The sequence below is a fragment of the Eucalyptus grandis genome, chromosome 6 (genome assembly GCF_016545825.1).
Source record: "Eucalyptus grandis isolate ANBG69807.140 chromosome 6, ASM1654582v1, whole genome shotgun sequence".
NCBI lineage: Eukaryota > Viridiplantae > Streptophyta > Magnoliopsida > Myrtales > Myrtaceae > Eucalyptus > Eucalyptus grandis.
In genome coordinates, this window is record NC_052617.1 from 37,728,142 (window position 1) to 37,745,016 (window position 16,875).

The 16,875-nt window shown below is 41.4% G+C and overlaps 2 protein-coding genes across 2 annotated transcripts; both read right to left on the reverse strand.

Moving 5' to 3' along the window:
* Positions 1–1,034: 1,034 nt before the first annotated feature.
* On the reverse strand, positions 1,035–6,103 carry LOC104449570 (putative laccase-9). The gene is made up of 7 exons (XM_010063766.3): positions 5,801–6,103; positions 5,537–5,688; positions 3,557–3,801; positions 2,942–3,067; positions 2,048–2,639; positions 1,496–1,854; positions 1,035–1,331 (listed from the first exon to the last, which is right to left on the reverse strand). Exons 1-7 carry the CDS (start codon positions 6,044–6,046, stop codon positions 1,147–1,149), a joined length of 1,905 nt encoding a protein of 634 aa, XP_010062068.2. The 5' UTR covers positions 6,047–6,103; the 3' UTR covers positions 1,035–1,146.
* A 7,368-nt stretch (positions 6,104–13,471) lies between these two features.
* Positions 13,472–15,471, reverse strand: LOC104449571 (MRN complex-interacting protein). The gene is made up of 4 exons (XM_010063767.3): positions 15,285–15,471; positions 14,895–15,186; positions 14,522–14,683; positions 13,472–13,936 (listed from the first exon to the last, which is right to left on the reverse strand). Exons 1-4 carry the CDS (start codon positions 15,366–15,368, stop codon positions 13,668–13,670), a joined length of 807 nt encoding a protein of 268 aa, XP_010062069.2. The 5' UTR covers positions 15,369–15,471; the 3' UTR covers positions 13,472–13,667.
* Between the last annotated feature and the right edge of the window lie 1,404 nt (positions 15,472–16,875).

Consider the following 16,875-nt stretch of genomic DNA (forward strand, 5'->3'; position numbering starts at 1 on the left):
GAAGGAACGGATGGTTTTGGACTTCATCGATCATAGGTATCGCCATTGCCATTATTGTACCGATAGTCTTACTCTAGTGCATCTCGCATTCATCAGACGAAAGAGAAGGCCTTTTAGGCGGGCGATATAGACCTGGAAATTCCAGGTCAAGACTCTATTTTGAGTAGTCAGAGAGTTTGCACTAGCGATGCATCTTTTCCATCATTCAAATGGATTTGAGTTCAAGGTAGTTCCGTGCGACTGTTGCGGAGGCACTTTTCTATAACCTTACTCATCTGAAGTGTAAACATAAAATAAATGGAAGCCCGTCTTACATCTGATTTATCCAATTCAATAGATGAAGCATGTATATATTACAGGATCTTCAGAAGAGAGACAATTGGTAAAGATGTAGTCTTTACTCAATTGGCTTGACTCTACAAGTTATTAGAGGAGGGTATTTATATCCGAACGAACAATATGCATAGCAAAGGAAATGAGCTATTTTAAGAATCATGAAATGTTAAATAATATCCCTAATATTTGATAATATCTCTACCAATATTCTCTAATAAGAAAATCTCTAATCTCCATAAATATACTTCATCACTCCCCCTCAAGCTGAAGCATTTGGCTTGCATATGATTGATACAATTTTCTGTGAAAGTCTAAGATCAGGCGCCGTGTAAGCCATATCTTACACTAAGCGTGAAAAAATTTGAATTCAAGATCTCAAATACTAATACTATATGAAATTTTGTGAGACTATAACCAATTGTTCTAAAAAATTAAATTATTAAATTAATACATGGTGTATTATTTAAATATTTTAATACTCTCCCTCATATTTAGTCTGGCTTTTTGCCTAGTATTAAACGTGCAAATTTAATTATAAAAGCAAATGGGGCCTATAAAGGTTCGAACTCGGGATCTCCAACTCAACTAATTTAAGGATCTTTAAGAGAGAGGGAGAGAGAATTAGTAAAGACTACATATTTACTCAATTGACTTGACTTTTCAAGTTATTAGACGAGGGTATTTAAATCCGAACAATATGTATATGAAAGTAACTTAGCTATATTAGAGAACCGCAAGATATTAAATAGTATCCATAATATTTGATAATATCTACAACGATATCCTCTAACAAAGAAATCTCTAATCTCCTTAAGTATCCTTCATCAAAGCAGGGCTCGATTTTCGCAACTGAAGTGAAGAATCTTTACATGGGGGCATGTAAGGAGGGGGTTCCCTGATGCTAGTCTCGGGCGTCCCGCCGTTCTTCACAATGAACACGGTGGTCATTCCCCAGCTGTAGTGTCGATCCAGATGACAGTGCCATAACCATACTCCTGGTATTGGAAAGCAGATATTAGACACACAACGTCGAAAAAACGCAGATTCATTTCAACCGACATTTGGGCAGCAATATAAGACAGAAGTCGGTGTTAAAATGAGTTTACTCCGAAATGACCAGGTAATAATAACTGCATGATCGAAGCGCAAAGGCAAGTACCAGGATTACTGGCTCGGAATCTGATGGCGGTCCATCCTTTTTTAGGCAGCGAAACGGTATTCACTTCGGGAGGATCGACCAGATTGTAACTCTCGGGGTCCGTCTCATTGTCGAAGTTCCCATAACCGGCTCCAACGACATAAAAGGCATACCCGTGCAAATGCATCGGGTGATCCTCCGATGCATCCATGACGTTGGTTCCCTGGAAAACTATCTCCACTTCTTCATTGTAGTTTAGCATCTTGACTTTGGTCCCTTGTATTGCCACCTCATACTCATCCGGCACATCGTCTGCTGTAAAGTTGAAAAACTTTTCTGGCCAATCTGGAAAATCCGTGGTGAAATAACCGCTCAAGTTCCTGTTATGGACATTCGTCAGTGAGTCGATTTCAACAATGATCACGCTAAATTTGATACTGTACATGAATATTTCTGCATTGTGTCGATTAATTTCCTTCGTGAGGAGAGGTTTAACATTCCTTTCCTGAAATTGTAGCTACAAAATTGAACAAGCTCATCAAGAAAATGAGCAAAGGAATGCTTGACGAATACCTGTAGTAAGCCATCAGTACATCAGTCGATGGGTTTACCCAACTAACATTGTTTAAGCTTGATGCAAGGCCAATTCTCGTGTCTGAACCATTGACAAAGTCAACTTCACCCATGGAAGCCGTGATATACATGAAGGTAGTTATATTTCTGGGGACATCGACAGGGTATTCTTCATTTGCTAAGCTCCTGATGTGGCTCATAAAGTATATTGCAGATATATAGTCATAGTAGATCGGTAGTGTGTCGGGAAAGAAAGGAGCCGATGTATCAGTGTAGTTGCCAGTGTACTGAAGAATCGCAGTGGCATTCACTTTGTCATAATCCGTGACGTCCGGCTTAACACTGTCATACTGTCTAGTTGCCATGTAGTATTGACCGAGAGATTGGTTTGCTGTGACCAGTATATCCATGGTTTGCCCTGGGGCAATCATCACAAAACTCGTGACAAGTGGTTTTATGTAGGCCCCGTCCATCCCGACGACAGTGAAATTGTGTTGTCCGATGGCAAAGAACATTTCTGCATTCATCACCGCATTGACCAGACGAATGATGTACCTTTTCCCATAATCAACTGACCAGCGATAAGTGAAATCTGCAATCAAAAGGCTCGTAAATGGCAAAACATAAAGAACATTTTCGTTATGAAACAGTTTGTCATGTGCTTTCATAGCAATGTAAACAATATAAGTCAGGTTCATTTCTCTAATTGAGCGAATTCCGCTGATTTTACATTCCCCGAATTGGTCAAATGCACATCATAGCAAGTGAATGCACTCTGACTTTGCGACTGTTGGTTAGTGTTGCAAACGAATTGCACGATTGTTTTCTGTTTCTCAAAAGTCTCCTGGAGATAATAGGTGTCACTATTGAGTTTCTTTAGCAGCGCTGGATTACCTTTAGAACAATCACAAAAGTCTCCTGGTTGGCCGTTGATAACATATGCATCCGAGCGAGGAGTGTCTGAACCTGAACTCAGGTCCTCCTCAACTTCCTTGTTCACATCTGCTTTGTACCAAGAACCTATGGATAGGCAAGTAACATAGAATTTAGGCAATCATACAGAGAGACCAACAAAGATGAAAATGCAATCACTGTGGAGCAAGAGAAAACAAAAGGGAATGGCAGAAGAGAAGGAAGTGTGTAATCCTGAAATTTCACATCTTGGCATGTTTGACAGAAGAAAACATCTTCCTTGTGGTGCAAGTTCAGACTGAACAGAGATGCACGAAGCGTGAACAAATAAAAGCGACAAGAGAGATGCAAGCAACTCCTGAAACTCCATGGCTGTTTCATAATGCTTTTTCTCTCTTTCTTTTCAGTGAAACATCATGCAGTCCTTGTCCTAGACCCCAACCATATTAACAGTATGACGGAAACCATAACAGATACTTAGTTCTCTTCAAATTGAAACTAAGGATTCATGAAGCAGCAACAGAAAAAAAACAGACAAGAGAAGCAAATCTTTTAGATCAGAAAGGACCGAACAAGGAGGTCATGATGATTACTTACCCAGTACTACCACTTCTTCACCATCTGGTTCCTCAAAAGGGTAAGTTGTGCCCTCCTTAGGGTATACTACAATGGCCCCATGAACTCCAGCTCGGGTCCAATCACTGTGAGCATGCCACCAAAGCGTGCCCTCTTCTTTTGAAAATATGACCTCATAAGTAAAGTTCGATCCGGGCTCGATCGGGCATTGTGTTACGTATTCTGGACCGTCTGACCATGGATTTCTCGGCTGCTTCACGCCATGCCTGCAAGTTTTGCAACAAATCGAGATATTCTCAAAACTCAGGATTCTTGAATATGTCCATCGAAGATTAAGCTCAAAGCCTGCAATTCTTTTGTTTCTTCCTTTAGCAAATCCAGATATTTTCAAGTTTGTCTCTCTTTTTGAGGAGACACAACCAATTGCCACTACCAATTAGGGGACTCTGTTTTTAAGATTGATTCAAGCAACAAATGACAAATACAGAGGAAAGTATGTTCGTGATGCACTGACCAAGTACCCAAGACACTCAAAACTAGCGGTAACACTTACTTAGGATGACTAGAACTAGAAGGCAAGTCTTAAAACTTGTCATTTTGTGTACTTAATTACTAAAACTTTCATTTCGTTCACTAAAGTTCTAAAACTCCGATGCACTTTGAGTCATTCCTGCCACTAATAGAAAGACTCAAAACAGTTTACAAATTTTAGGGTTTAAATGCACGGAATAAAGATAATAGGACTTCATAAGAAGTTGACCCGTATCAGGATTTGCACTGCAATTATCTTTATATATACTGGTTTGAACATTAAAAAGAAGAGAAAAAGCCACAGAAAACTGAAAACTTTACCAACTGTCACATGTTTACTTTAATTTTTTTTTTGTGACATCAAAAACCCAAACTTATATTTATGCAACACATTTACCTGAACTTTTTCAGTGACTTCAAAAACTCAAACTTATATTTATGTGACACCAAAATCTTAAACTTTCATTTTGTAACGCCAAAAACCCAAAACTAATATTCACATGACCCATTTACTCTCAAAATTTAGTTTGGGGTTTTTGGTGTTACAAAACAAAAGTTTGGGACAAATATGGGTAAATGTGTCATATAGGTAAAATTTGGAGGTCTTAGTATCATAAAGAAGAAGAAGAAGAAGAAGAAGAAGAGAGAGAGTGAGAGAGGAGGAATCATAAGGTAGTAGGGAGGGGGATTACAAGCGGAATAGGAAAAGGGGGCAGCAGCGAGAGCCACCACCGCCACGAAGCGACGGCCCTGGCCTATGGCAAGGGCAGCGATCTTCATCACTGGCCTAGCAAGGGTCGGCCATCCTCGTCGGCCACAAAGGCGGGCGGCGCCACGCCCGCTATTCTCGGCCCCCGCGTCCTTCCCCCCCCTTCTGCCTCTTTTTTTTTTCTTTTTTCATGAATTTTAGTCTCTTCTTCTTTAATTCTCAGGTTTTATTTTTAATTATTTATTATTGGGGCCACATCAGGGTCCTCGCGCGAAAGAGAAGAGAAAAATTACTTTAAAGAGCCACATGGAATAAATTGCAAATGTGCAAGAAACGTCCTTGATTGGCCGTACGGATTGCTTGTGAGTAGATGGCAACGACCTTTCAACGTCGGGAGGAAGACAAAAGGAGGAAGAGAAATTTGACCGTTGAGATAATGACCCGGGCAAGGCCTTTTACCCGTTTTAAGAATTGAACGGCTCGGGCGGTCCCCAGGCCCGCGCCCCTCCATAATTAACACGTGTCCCAATTCCCGTTGGATTGAGGATATTTCACAGCTTCCATTGTGAATTTGTGTATCCGTAATCGGTACTTTTAGAAGTGAAGTACTCTCGGACTTTTCGGGCACTTACCTAGTCCTTAGATTTGGGGGGGCCCGTGATTACGGGCCTCACCAGATTGAATAAATGTAGACATGGTGGATTCGAAAAAACGCATTGAGAGAAATGAGAGAAACGAGCGAAAGAAGAGGGGCGAGGTACCAGTGAATGGTGACTCCGTAGCCGCCATGGTTGTGGACGTTGACGTAGACGGTGTCCCCTTTGTGGACGCGAATCACCGGCCCGGGCAAGCTATCGTTCACGGTCATCATGCTCTTGGAGCTGCACAGCCTCGTGAAGTTGGTCTCTTTCAGCTGCACGACCGAACCCAAAAGAGTTAATGATGATAATATTCTGCGCCACTTCCATCTCGAGCTTCCAGAAGCGAAACCAGGGCGCACGCGCGTTGAAAACGCGAGAACTTACGATGAAGTCATGGTAATGGACCGCGGCGCGAGCGGAGGGAGGAGGGAGGATGCAGCAGCCCAGCAGCAGAATCAGTGCCGCCGACTCCAAGAGCAGCGACGACCTGCTGCCCATCCTCATCCGTCGGTGTTTCCTGCTGTCGGCGGCGGCGGCGGCGGGGACGAGGGGCATGAAGGCATCACAACGTGCTGTCCCGAGAACTTCTGGTCCCCAGCGAGAATTACGACTTGCATGAATGCACTCCATTCTGTTTAAGGGAGCGGACGAGAGCGATAGCGAGCGAGGGGGTGAGAGTTAATGCAGAATTTCTAGGTCCTCTCATCAGGCTCCTCGACCGTCGGAGGATTGACCGACTGCTGGGGTTTTGATTTAGTTAGCGGGCGGTCAAATAAGCAATGGCGACAGAAAGGTAAAAGAAAATGGGAAAATGGTAATATGGGAATATGGTTACTGTCTTTTCCATTTTAAAATAGCGGGGGATCCCTCCACCTGCGCCGAAAGATCCTCCGGTTGGGTGAAAGACTGCCTCGGGGTGCGCGTGCCCCCAGAGCAGCTTCTCGCCTCGGTCCCTGAGCATTCCATCGAGTCCATCGCAATCATTGATCGTCTAGGCCTTGAGTGGGATCGCAAGCCAGATGGCCAGACGAGGCCGGGTGCTATCGATGGGAGGAGGGGCTCCGATGATAAAATAAAAGACTGGATTAAGTCGACAAATTATGCTCGAGTGATGTGCGCCTAAAAATGCTATACTAGAGTGGACATGATGAACATCCATGGTTCTATCTGGAAGCTCGGTGTGGGAACTCTACAATCAGTCCAACTTTTCGAAGGCCGTATGTTCCTCCTCAATGACGCTACAAAGTTACGTATATTTGGAGATGGCTCTTGTCACTCCATAAGTAAATTAATTATGAAAAAGCGGAATGATATATAGATACACACGATGTAAGAATAACTTTTTACAAAAATTATGATAGATATTCATTCATAACAAAAACTATATACCGCAAGATTGCCCAAGTCAGACAACTAGATGACATCATCGAAAAAGTAAGAATTTTTTTTTAATGGACATTATAAACCAATCCACGATACCGATGAAATCAGTGTATCAAGAACAGTTCATCAACGCCCAAAATTTCTCAATCGGCTATTGGCAGTTGGGTGATTTTGTTATGATTTTCTATCATTTTTTCTTACTGATGGTATTTTCACAAAGTGTACTTCTGCTGTAGAAACAAGTTTTAAAGTACAATATAGATCACACTTCAAGAAATTTTTTATTGATGCCTAATTAAGCCACCCTAGCCTAGATAAGGGTCAGCCTCACAGGCACTCAAGGAGGCCAACCCTGGTTTGTGGCAACAAGGGCAACCCTTACTAATCATTGGCTCAGGCCATGTAAAAAAAGAAAGAAAGAAAAAACTCAAAAAAATTGTTAAAAAATGTCCACGTCAATGTCAATTATGCTACATAAAACAACTGATATTCATGTTAGTAATTTCCATCCTAAATTGACTAAATAAACTTAATTGGTACTGATATGAAAATGTTTAGAACTAATTTAGTTTAATTAAAAGGTTTATAATTTAATTGTACTAATGCAATAAATTTAAGACTTTTTTTGTACTTTTCCCAACAATCAACTATCAACAATGAGATAGGAAACAAGCACATTAAAAACAAGATTACCAGGATGGGAGTTGGAAATGGTCTCACAAATTCTCACATGATATCAGAGTTAGAAATTTTCAAACTCCCTTTGTCATTCTAATTAAATTTTCACACTTAGTACTAGGCAAAATAAAATAGACTAAGCGTGGAGAGCAAAACATTCACTGTTTCGTCATAATCGGTTCAAACTATTTCTCTTCATTTAGTGCTTGCTCCTCCAAACTGTTTATCTCTAATTGGCAACTTTTAACTGAAGAGGCAGAGGATGGGCCTACCAATTGTAGTTCCAATGTAGTTTTTTTTTCCTACTATCAAAGTAACATTTTATTCATTTTTATAGGATTATGAGAGAGAAATCATGTAGTCCAATTGCAAATCAAGACAAATCTTAGACAACTTCAAGACAAAACAAGTTCCAAATAACAAGATGAATTATAGGTTATGACTCACATACTCAAGAAGTAAATCCATGACCTTTTTTTTTTTTTTTGTCGTTAAATCTTTGACTTATTCAAACCAAAATTGGCAGTTAATCATTGAATATGTTTTTAGTAATGTACACATAGCTAGATCTCCATATGTTATTATCCTTTGCCTTTTAGTGGTGCACTTTTAAGTTTGGCATTCTAACACTATTGCCATTCAGAGTAACAAGGGTTTTTTTTTTCTTTTTATTGATCATATTTTACTCCTATTCTAACTCTTACTTTTAGACTTTTGTCCTACCTCCTTGCAGGCGTGGAAGTCGAAACCCACACTTGAAACTAAATCGTTATTTCTACTCTAACTCTCATTCTTAAACTTTTGCCATGCCTCTTTGCAGGGTGTAAAAGTTGAAACTCACACTTGAAACTAAATCGTCATCACCCAATCCCGCTTGAGAATGTGGGGATTCAAACCCCCCACCTCCCTCTTCCATGTTAGAAGGGTGGCGCAAACCTAGTGGTGGTTAGAGTAACAAGGTTGAGTATATATTTAACACCCGTGAGAGCAAAAGCTTCACAAAACTCCTCCAATCTCCTTCAAAGCTGGAATTGTACACTAACAAAATTTGAAGAAGAAAAAAAAAACAAAACCTTGAAATCATCCCACAAAAATCCCAAAATCTAGACTAGATTGGGATTGAAACCTCCTTGAAATAGGAGTGAGAAGTATTCAAATCTAAACAAGATCAGAAGAGAAAAATTCCTCAAAACGGAAGGAAAGTGAGAAAAAAATAGAAAAATAAATCAGCCAAAGGAAAATAAAAAATGGAGGAGAGGGAGAGATCTAACTCAAACCCTCCCTTCTATGGAATACAAAGAAAAACGTTGTGTGAAAATGAGAGAAAAATGAGACAACCTTAGGGAGGAGAGAGAAAAAGTGTTTGATTTTGTTCAAGTCCTATGAAAAAGTTCTCCCAATTTACGTTCTAATTTCTTATTTGGCCAATTATTTACAGTTGGTAGTGGTTTCACAAAAATTTAACATGATATCAGAGCTAAAAGTGCTAAATTCGAATATTTCCAAACTTCATTTGCATCTAACAGATGTTATGAGGGTAGAGCTCCCGTAATTCTTTTTAAATAGTTGGTAATGATCGTACAATAACAAGGTGTTATGAGGCGAAAACTCCCCTAATTCAAATCAGTAGATCATAAATGAGCAACAACCTTTCTACAGTCTCCTAAATTCAAACGTTCCCCTCTGTCCAGAGAGGACTGGCCACCCCGATTGCCTCTCCCCATCATTTAAGTCCAACAAAAGGAAAAAAAAAAGAAAACATATACCAAGGAAATTGAATGGATGACGGGAAAAGAAAAACATAACCCGTCACTAGACGAAATTACGCGCGCTGGTCAATGATTTTAGCTACGCCCAAACAACCAAGACAGGTAGGGTGGCAAAAAGAATTGTAGTTCATTCAATAACTAATATTCCTTGAAGGGTGACTTCATCTTCAAAAACCATCTAACAAAAACATCACTGTCAACAGAGACCCGACCAGTACTCAGTGGGACATCCCCCTGCTACAAGCCAACCCCTGAGTCCGGAGCATAAACACTACCCAGCAGAAGCAAATGGTCCTATCCGAGGTCAACCTCGAGGCCCTTCTGGGGCTGTCCGGTGTTGAGGTTTCTTCCTCTGATTGGACCTCGCACCACCCGAAATAGGTCCCCCCACGTGAAGTTTCCAATCATCGGCGGAACCTGCCAGTCTACCCACAAATCTCGTCCCGGCCGGGCTGGCAAAGATATAGGCTCCAGTTATCGATTGGCTCGCACACTGTTTGTTGACGGTGGGGATATGTTCAGAGCCCTTGAAGCAGCTGGTGAACGCTCGTTGCATTTGAGATCTCCTCTCTCACATCTCAAATCTCACGCATCAGCCCCGGCTTTTATGCAAAGAGGGAGAAACCCTTGACTCTGTGTTGTAATAATTTGCGAAAAACATAAATTTGAAGCAGAGAATTTGTAGGCTTTTTGGCACCGCACGGCATGACCTTTCGATAAAACTCTCCTTTCCCAAGTTTGACATGTTAGAAAATCTAGGCATTTGCTCCAAAAGCTCTGATGCTAAGTGATAATGTAACACGGGGGTTGGATCCATTATTTCAGACATGGTTTCGTTGGCTCTATTATGGAACTTGCTTCTTCGGCAACCATCGGAGAAGCAAGTTTGCTTTTTTCCTCATTCTCTGTCCCTATTGTTCACTACAAGATCGTGATTGAGAATTGAGTTGAGGCAAGCTTTTGGATCTCTTATGACATAGTTTAATCTACCGATTGGTCAAGGAAGTTTTTCTGATGATATGCCTCTATAAATTTTCGGTGCCTCCAATGTGGTTTACCTTGACAGCATTGGTCCTTTGCCCAAACAAATAAAGTTTGACACGTTTATGGAAGTGGAAATTGATAAAATTCCATTACGATGACTCGAGAGATTTCAGAAAACTTTATGAAACAACTTTAGATTTTGAGTGAAAGCAGTCACGTAACCGTTTTGAGTTTGGAGCTTTAGAAAACAAGATTTAGGCTCAAAGGGAAAATGGATTTAAGAGTCCGAAATTGCTTTTCAAAGTTTTCTTAAAACCAATGCATGTGGATTAGGCACACTATAAAGATTCAATTCCCCATGGTACCGATTGTCAGGCGCAAATAATCTCATGTTTGGGACACTAATATGGTTTTGGTTTCACGTAGTTCATGAGATAATGAGAGTGCTTCATGAGCAAAAATTTATTCACTTAAAGAGAGTTCCCTTATAAATAATTGGAGATAATGATAAACTAGAAATTGACATGAATATAAAACGTACCGAGTTTTTTACAATACATTCTACAAAAGTTTTGTAATGACATGAAATTTGACAACAAACCTAAAACTCAAATATGACATGGAAACACGAATTAATAATTTGGCAACCTGCTTGAGATTATTTATACCGTTTTATATAGAATCCACAAAACTTACACCCATGTGCATCAAACCTTCCTGGTAATACAACCAGCGATAAAAATTTCAGGTGCTCAACAGTAGCTCAACACGACGCCTTCATCTATCACTATCAATTGTCACGTGCGAAGTACCACTGATTCTTTTATCTTCCCAATAAAACGAACGGCACTCGTCATGTGATGGTCTCGTCGGACGGATCGGGGTATCAAATTCCCGAGAAAGCATTGAAATTTCGCGTGGAGGGGACGTTCTCCATAGATTGGTAGAGCACAGTCGGGAAGCGACCAGTGAGGAGCTTCGCACGTCGGGGCGGAACGTGCATCCAATGGCTGGCGGAAGATCCAGCAATTTTCAAGTACCGCACCACGTGGGAACTCCTCCATGGTTGGATCCTTGATCAATGTCGGGGAAGACTGGTCGCTAACTCGGGATCAACGTTTGAAAGGACAATGCACGGAGCAGATGGAACGCACGTGGCGAGCGTCGTCGTCTCGACCCCTCGAGGTGTCCTGTCGCCTTTGAATGGAAGTAGCGACCTCCCCCTGCCACACTCCAAAAAAAAACAAAAAATTATCTGATAAAACATGTGTACCTTCAATCGGATATCTATACTTTTTGTAATTTTCTAAAAGATGTGTCATGCTCCCGGATCGTGGCAGATACGGGCACAGATGATGCGTCAAATTCCTTGAATTCTTTTATTTCTTTCGTTTATTAATTATTGTACTGGTGCACAATAGATGAAGAGGCCGATGATAAACCACCATCGTTTTGGAGCAAGTTGCATGATTAGAAAGAAGTTGGTTTCACCCCCGATTAATTAATGAATTAGTTTTCTATTTATCTCTCTTAATCTAAAGCTTTTTTGTTTGGAAATTTTGGTTTGAAGTATAAGCTAAAATATCTAGAAATAGATGTGTCAATGAAAAGGTGAGAGTCACCCGAAACAAGTCTATACTTTTGAATAAGCAACTAACTTTCCCTCTCTTAAACCTATAGATGTTTCGAGAGCAAGTCAATGTTACTAAAATTAGGTCCCACATTTGAAACTCCTGTGGATGATGTCATCATAATGGACCATATATGTTAGTTGGGCATAGAGTGGTTAAAGTGAGACATTAAGAATTCTTGTTGTTCATTTCATTGTTCAAAAGATAAGGACTTAAGCTCAATTTATTTCACAGATATTTCTAGAAAATATTTTTTCTAAAAGTCATTTTTCAGAAAAATGACAATATTTTTTAATGCTTGATTAAAATCTAAAAATGAGTTGAAAATTACTTTTAGTTTCCTAAAATGACACCTTGGCCGTTTTAGGTCAAGGTTCCTACCGTCTTCAAATAGAGATCAAGCAATCAAGGATTTGGGTCCGATTCGCAATAAGAGTAAGCCATCATTTTCGAATAGTCTTCAAAAGAAAAAAGAGTCAGAGAATTTTCACAATTTAATATGCATCTACCACTAAATTCAAATCATAAATTTCATTTGGATGCAAACATATTGAGATATGTTCATGAAAAAAAAAAAAAAAACTTGGCAAAGCGCAAGTCATGTACTAGAGCTCCAATTGAGCTCAATCTTGGTTTTGCCTTCTCATTGGTGAGATTGCGACACCGAAGAGGAAAAAGAAACATGATAGTCCATGAAAATTACTAATTCCACAAAGTATATTAATAGTGAGATGACACATCGCTCATGCAATCAACTACTTTGACAATTTATAAATTGCTAAATAGAAAATGTCCTACAAGGATTTACAAGTTTAACAATTTAGTTCCCATCTTCGTATCACCATCGTAGATTAACCATAAATTAAGATTTTAAGATATCACGTGCTAATCTTCGTAAACTGAAATTTATCTTTTATCACGCAACATGGGTGACGTGACGACATGAAAGTAAATGCAAGTACTCGACATGAAAGTACATGAAAGTAAATGCATGATGCTGCACAACCGCGCATGCTCCAAAAGGCTCCCGGGGTTTTTGTACAGCTAATGGTGTCAGGCGCACCCACCGTCTCTCTCCGTCGTTTTGCTCTAGCCCCACCGTCTAGCTTCCGGAAAAGGAGACTTTGGGTGCTGCAACGTCTCAGGTTGCTACTAATGGGGTCCAAATTAGAACAGGTAGTGGTGTGGCCCAGAGATAGTAATTGCTTTACTTTTCACCAACCGATCTCCTCTGGTAGAGGAGAAACATCAAAAGTGGGGTTGCCTCACCGGATGGACTCTTCTGATGAGAGTTCTCCGGCAGGGTGTCGGAAAGGGCTCAAAATTTGGCAGCGACTTTGCCAACCTAAAGATGAAGGTGGCCTTGGTTTTAGAACCTCTAGGCCAGTTTTTGACACCAGCTTCACTTTCAAAGTTGGCATAGATGCCGGCCTCTGATCGGAGGATACTTTAGGCCAACCTTGTGAGACCCAAATACCTTAGGAGCTCCGAGGCAGTCTCACCGAATGGCGCGGACTCAACTTAAGGGTGCTCTCAAATCTGAGTAACCTGTTTCATCAATGTCTGAAGCAGCATGACTAAGCTTCACTACAGTTGACCATGTCACCATGTAACTAAGATTCTTCATAGGCAGGCATGGAAATTCCACACACAGAAGACTAGCGGACTCCTGCCAGGTATACATGATATCTGAATGTATATAACAAAGATACAGGGATTGTTGTTAACGATGAAGTGGTTGGTTGATTAACGAGAGAAACTGATCAGGATACACCGGGGAAATTATCATACTTACATAATGAAGTTTCACATAAAATCTGGGTGAATGTCTTCCTCTACCTCCTGATCATTTGCTTTAGATTCCAAGACACCATTACCAAATCGATCCCCGTCATCTTCGTACACATGGGACTGCAAGGTAACTTCATCTTGTGACATGTAATTGCTCCATTTAGAATTCCTCGTGGCTGCAGCTGATGGAGCAATCACTGGGTCGATGTCACTTTCTCTTTTGGAATTTGTCCAATTCGTAGTCGAGAAAGCTAACCCATTTTGGTTCTTCTTTGGCTCTTCATCTGCAAATAGTGTACAGAAAATGCCTAGGTTAGGAATTTGCCATCACTTGTCACCATGCCTACTTCAGCTTCATGTGCCGCTGTTCATAGAACAAGCTGAGAATGCTATATCGTAGTCAAACTCATTGTTTTTCGTAATCCTAAAGGCATAGATGACAGCAATTAGCAAATAGCTGCAGTCTCCTAATCTCGCAGTCTGCTAGCAATTTAAGCAGGCAAGTGGCATTCGAGACTCCTTAACTTATTGTGTCAGAAAAAGGTATCCGGCTTCAGCAATAACTGCGAAATGTTTGCCGATGACGATTCGCTAGCAAGAAATGTTGCTGATGCCGATTGACTTTGCACATTCGAAAATACGAGGCAATCATCAGCACGTCATTGGTCATCAAATCAGGGCGTCAATTGGATCTACTTAGAGAATCCGACTCTGGATCTAAACAACAGCTAGAACACTTAACTTTTCCTCTATTATCTTCGCAAATTCACGTGGTGAACAGTGCATCTTCCTAATTAAAGCTCTGCAACTAACTTACGGAGAAGACTCCTCTATCTAATGTCAAGATGAATGTAAAGCCCAAATCTTACCTGGAAAAGTAGTCTGTTTTCGGTTACTTCTCTTGGCGAACGATGGTGTGAAGAGCTTGTCGCCCTTTGAACCAGCCGATTGATGAGAGGAGTCCCTCAGTTTGGGCTTCTTGAAAATTTCCTTCGGAAGCTCCGTCACAATCTTCATCCCCCCACCATCCTCTGCACAGAAAATTCATCACGTGAGAGACGAGCGACAATACTACCGACGTCCGGTCAGTTCCGTCCCGGAGTAATCGTACTGAGACATGTCCAAACACAGCAGTTCGACAGTTCAAGCAATCGCGTCGCTCTTGATTCTATATCAGAAATCGAGATTATATGATCTAAGGGATGCGAACGGACTAACGTTCTCGGCTAAAAAAACCAGAACCTTCTTCATCGTCGCGCTTTTCTTGTTCGACGTCGAGATACTCGCTCCAGTCGCTTCTCTTCAGCTTCCTCCCATCGCTGCCGCCCGCACTATCGTGGACCGCTCCTCCTCTTCCTTCGAGCGGTGGATCTGGGGCTTCGAGATCCGAGGAGAGGCGCGACATGTTGAAGGACTGGACGAACTTGCGGACGTCCTTGGCCATGAAGGCCCGAGCGAAGACCTTCCTCACGGACTGCTTCTGGTTGCAGACGACGCACGTCCACTTGTTGCTGCTCTTCTTCTGCTGCTTCACCTGCCGATTCGACGACATCGGGACGACGACGCTTTAAAGCTCCGAGAGAGAGAGAGAGAGAGGCGGAGACGCGGAGACGCGAAGACGGAGAAGCAGACCTGCATTGTGGAGCATTGGCAACACTGGAGAGCGATGAAGGTCGCCGTCGCCGTCGCCGCCACCGCCGCCGCCGCCGCCGCCATAGCTCGGATCGCAGTCTTCCAGAGCGGCGGATTGATTTTGCCCGGGGGATTTGGGGATCTGTCTGTTCAAACTGAGGGAGGGTTTGGCGCCAAGCATTTTTCGGACTTTGCTGGGCTTGGGCTTAACCAGTTCTCTCATATATATATATATATATATATCTGTGTGTGTGTATTTGTTGATTATTACTTTTCAAATGGAAAAGATGTTCGATCTCTTGGTAAGTGCTGAATATAAGCGAATTAATCATCGATTGCCCCCACAATGAAAAGCTCATGTAAAGTGCATAATTTAATCGAATTGAATGAGTGTAGTCATACATCAATTCAAGTAGAACGAATTATGCACATCTAGATAAATATTATTGATGAATGTCTAAGAATGTAAAGCACTAATTGAATTGAGTATATTAATCGCTTGACTCGACCTAATCAAGTACACACGCTAGGGCTATCAAAAAAGTATGTGTTGGCCCGACCCTAAAATTTAGAGTATTTTGGGGTGGAGCTTTATTCTTATTCGGGTAGGAATTTTTAGACGTTGGTAGGGCTGGTCGGATTGGGTCAAGCTGGCAGCCTGGCATGGGCTTTTTGACACCCCCAAAGCACATCCCAATCTCTCTCTCTGCAAGCATAAGGAAGATGAAACTCTAGATTTGAACCCAATTGATAGGCGTCTTCGATGGGTTGGATCAGGTCATCTTTCCCCTCCCTAGTGGGGTTTTGGGTCGAATTGGGCTTCACAAAAACCCGGCTTAACCTGACCGTCGGCTCATTGCATACAAATTGTTGATTTGAGGTTGGCTTGACTGACGAGTGAATTCCAATCTAGGTTCCAATTAAGTTGGAACTCGAATCCTCAAAGTATAATATACTTCTAAAGAAATGTTAAGCCCATAAATATAATTAAGATATGTAAAAGCTACCGTTTGATGAGTTCATTATTTATTCAAATAAATTATTTTCAAACTCAGCCTCGATTTGACTAGGTGCTTGATTTCGAGAAAAGTTGGACTGAATCCATTTAGTTACAAGGCTTGAGTAGCTAGAGTTGCTCACAATCCCACTTGCAAACGACAATGGATTTATATTGTCGGGGAGAATCCGGTACAATAATTCACCACGAGCCAAACGCAATTAAAGATCAATTTCTCATCGAAAACTAATCTTTGCGTTCGTTTCACGGAAAATGAGCCATCTCCGGAAAATATTTTCCCGGAAGTCATTTTCCAGGAAAATTGCTATATTTTCCGGTGTTCGGTGGAAACTTAAATTTTGAGTGGAAAACATTTTCCACCGTTCAAACTAATTTCTTTATTTTTCTTTTTATTTTTTCTTTTTATTTTTTCCTTTTCTTTTCCTTCTCCTTCCTCCTCCTCCTTCCTCCTTCCTCCACCGCCACACGCCTGACGATGGCGAGCCGACCAAGATCCGACCGACCAAGATCCGGTCGCCAGAGCTCCGCCCCAAGCCGGCGAGGCTCACCCGTCCACCGGAAGCCTCGCACCGC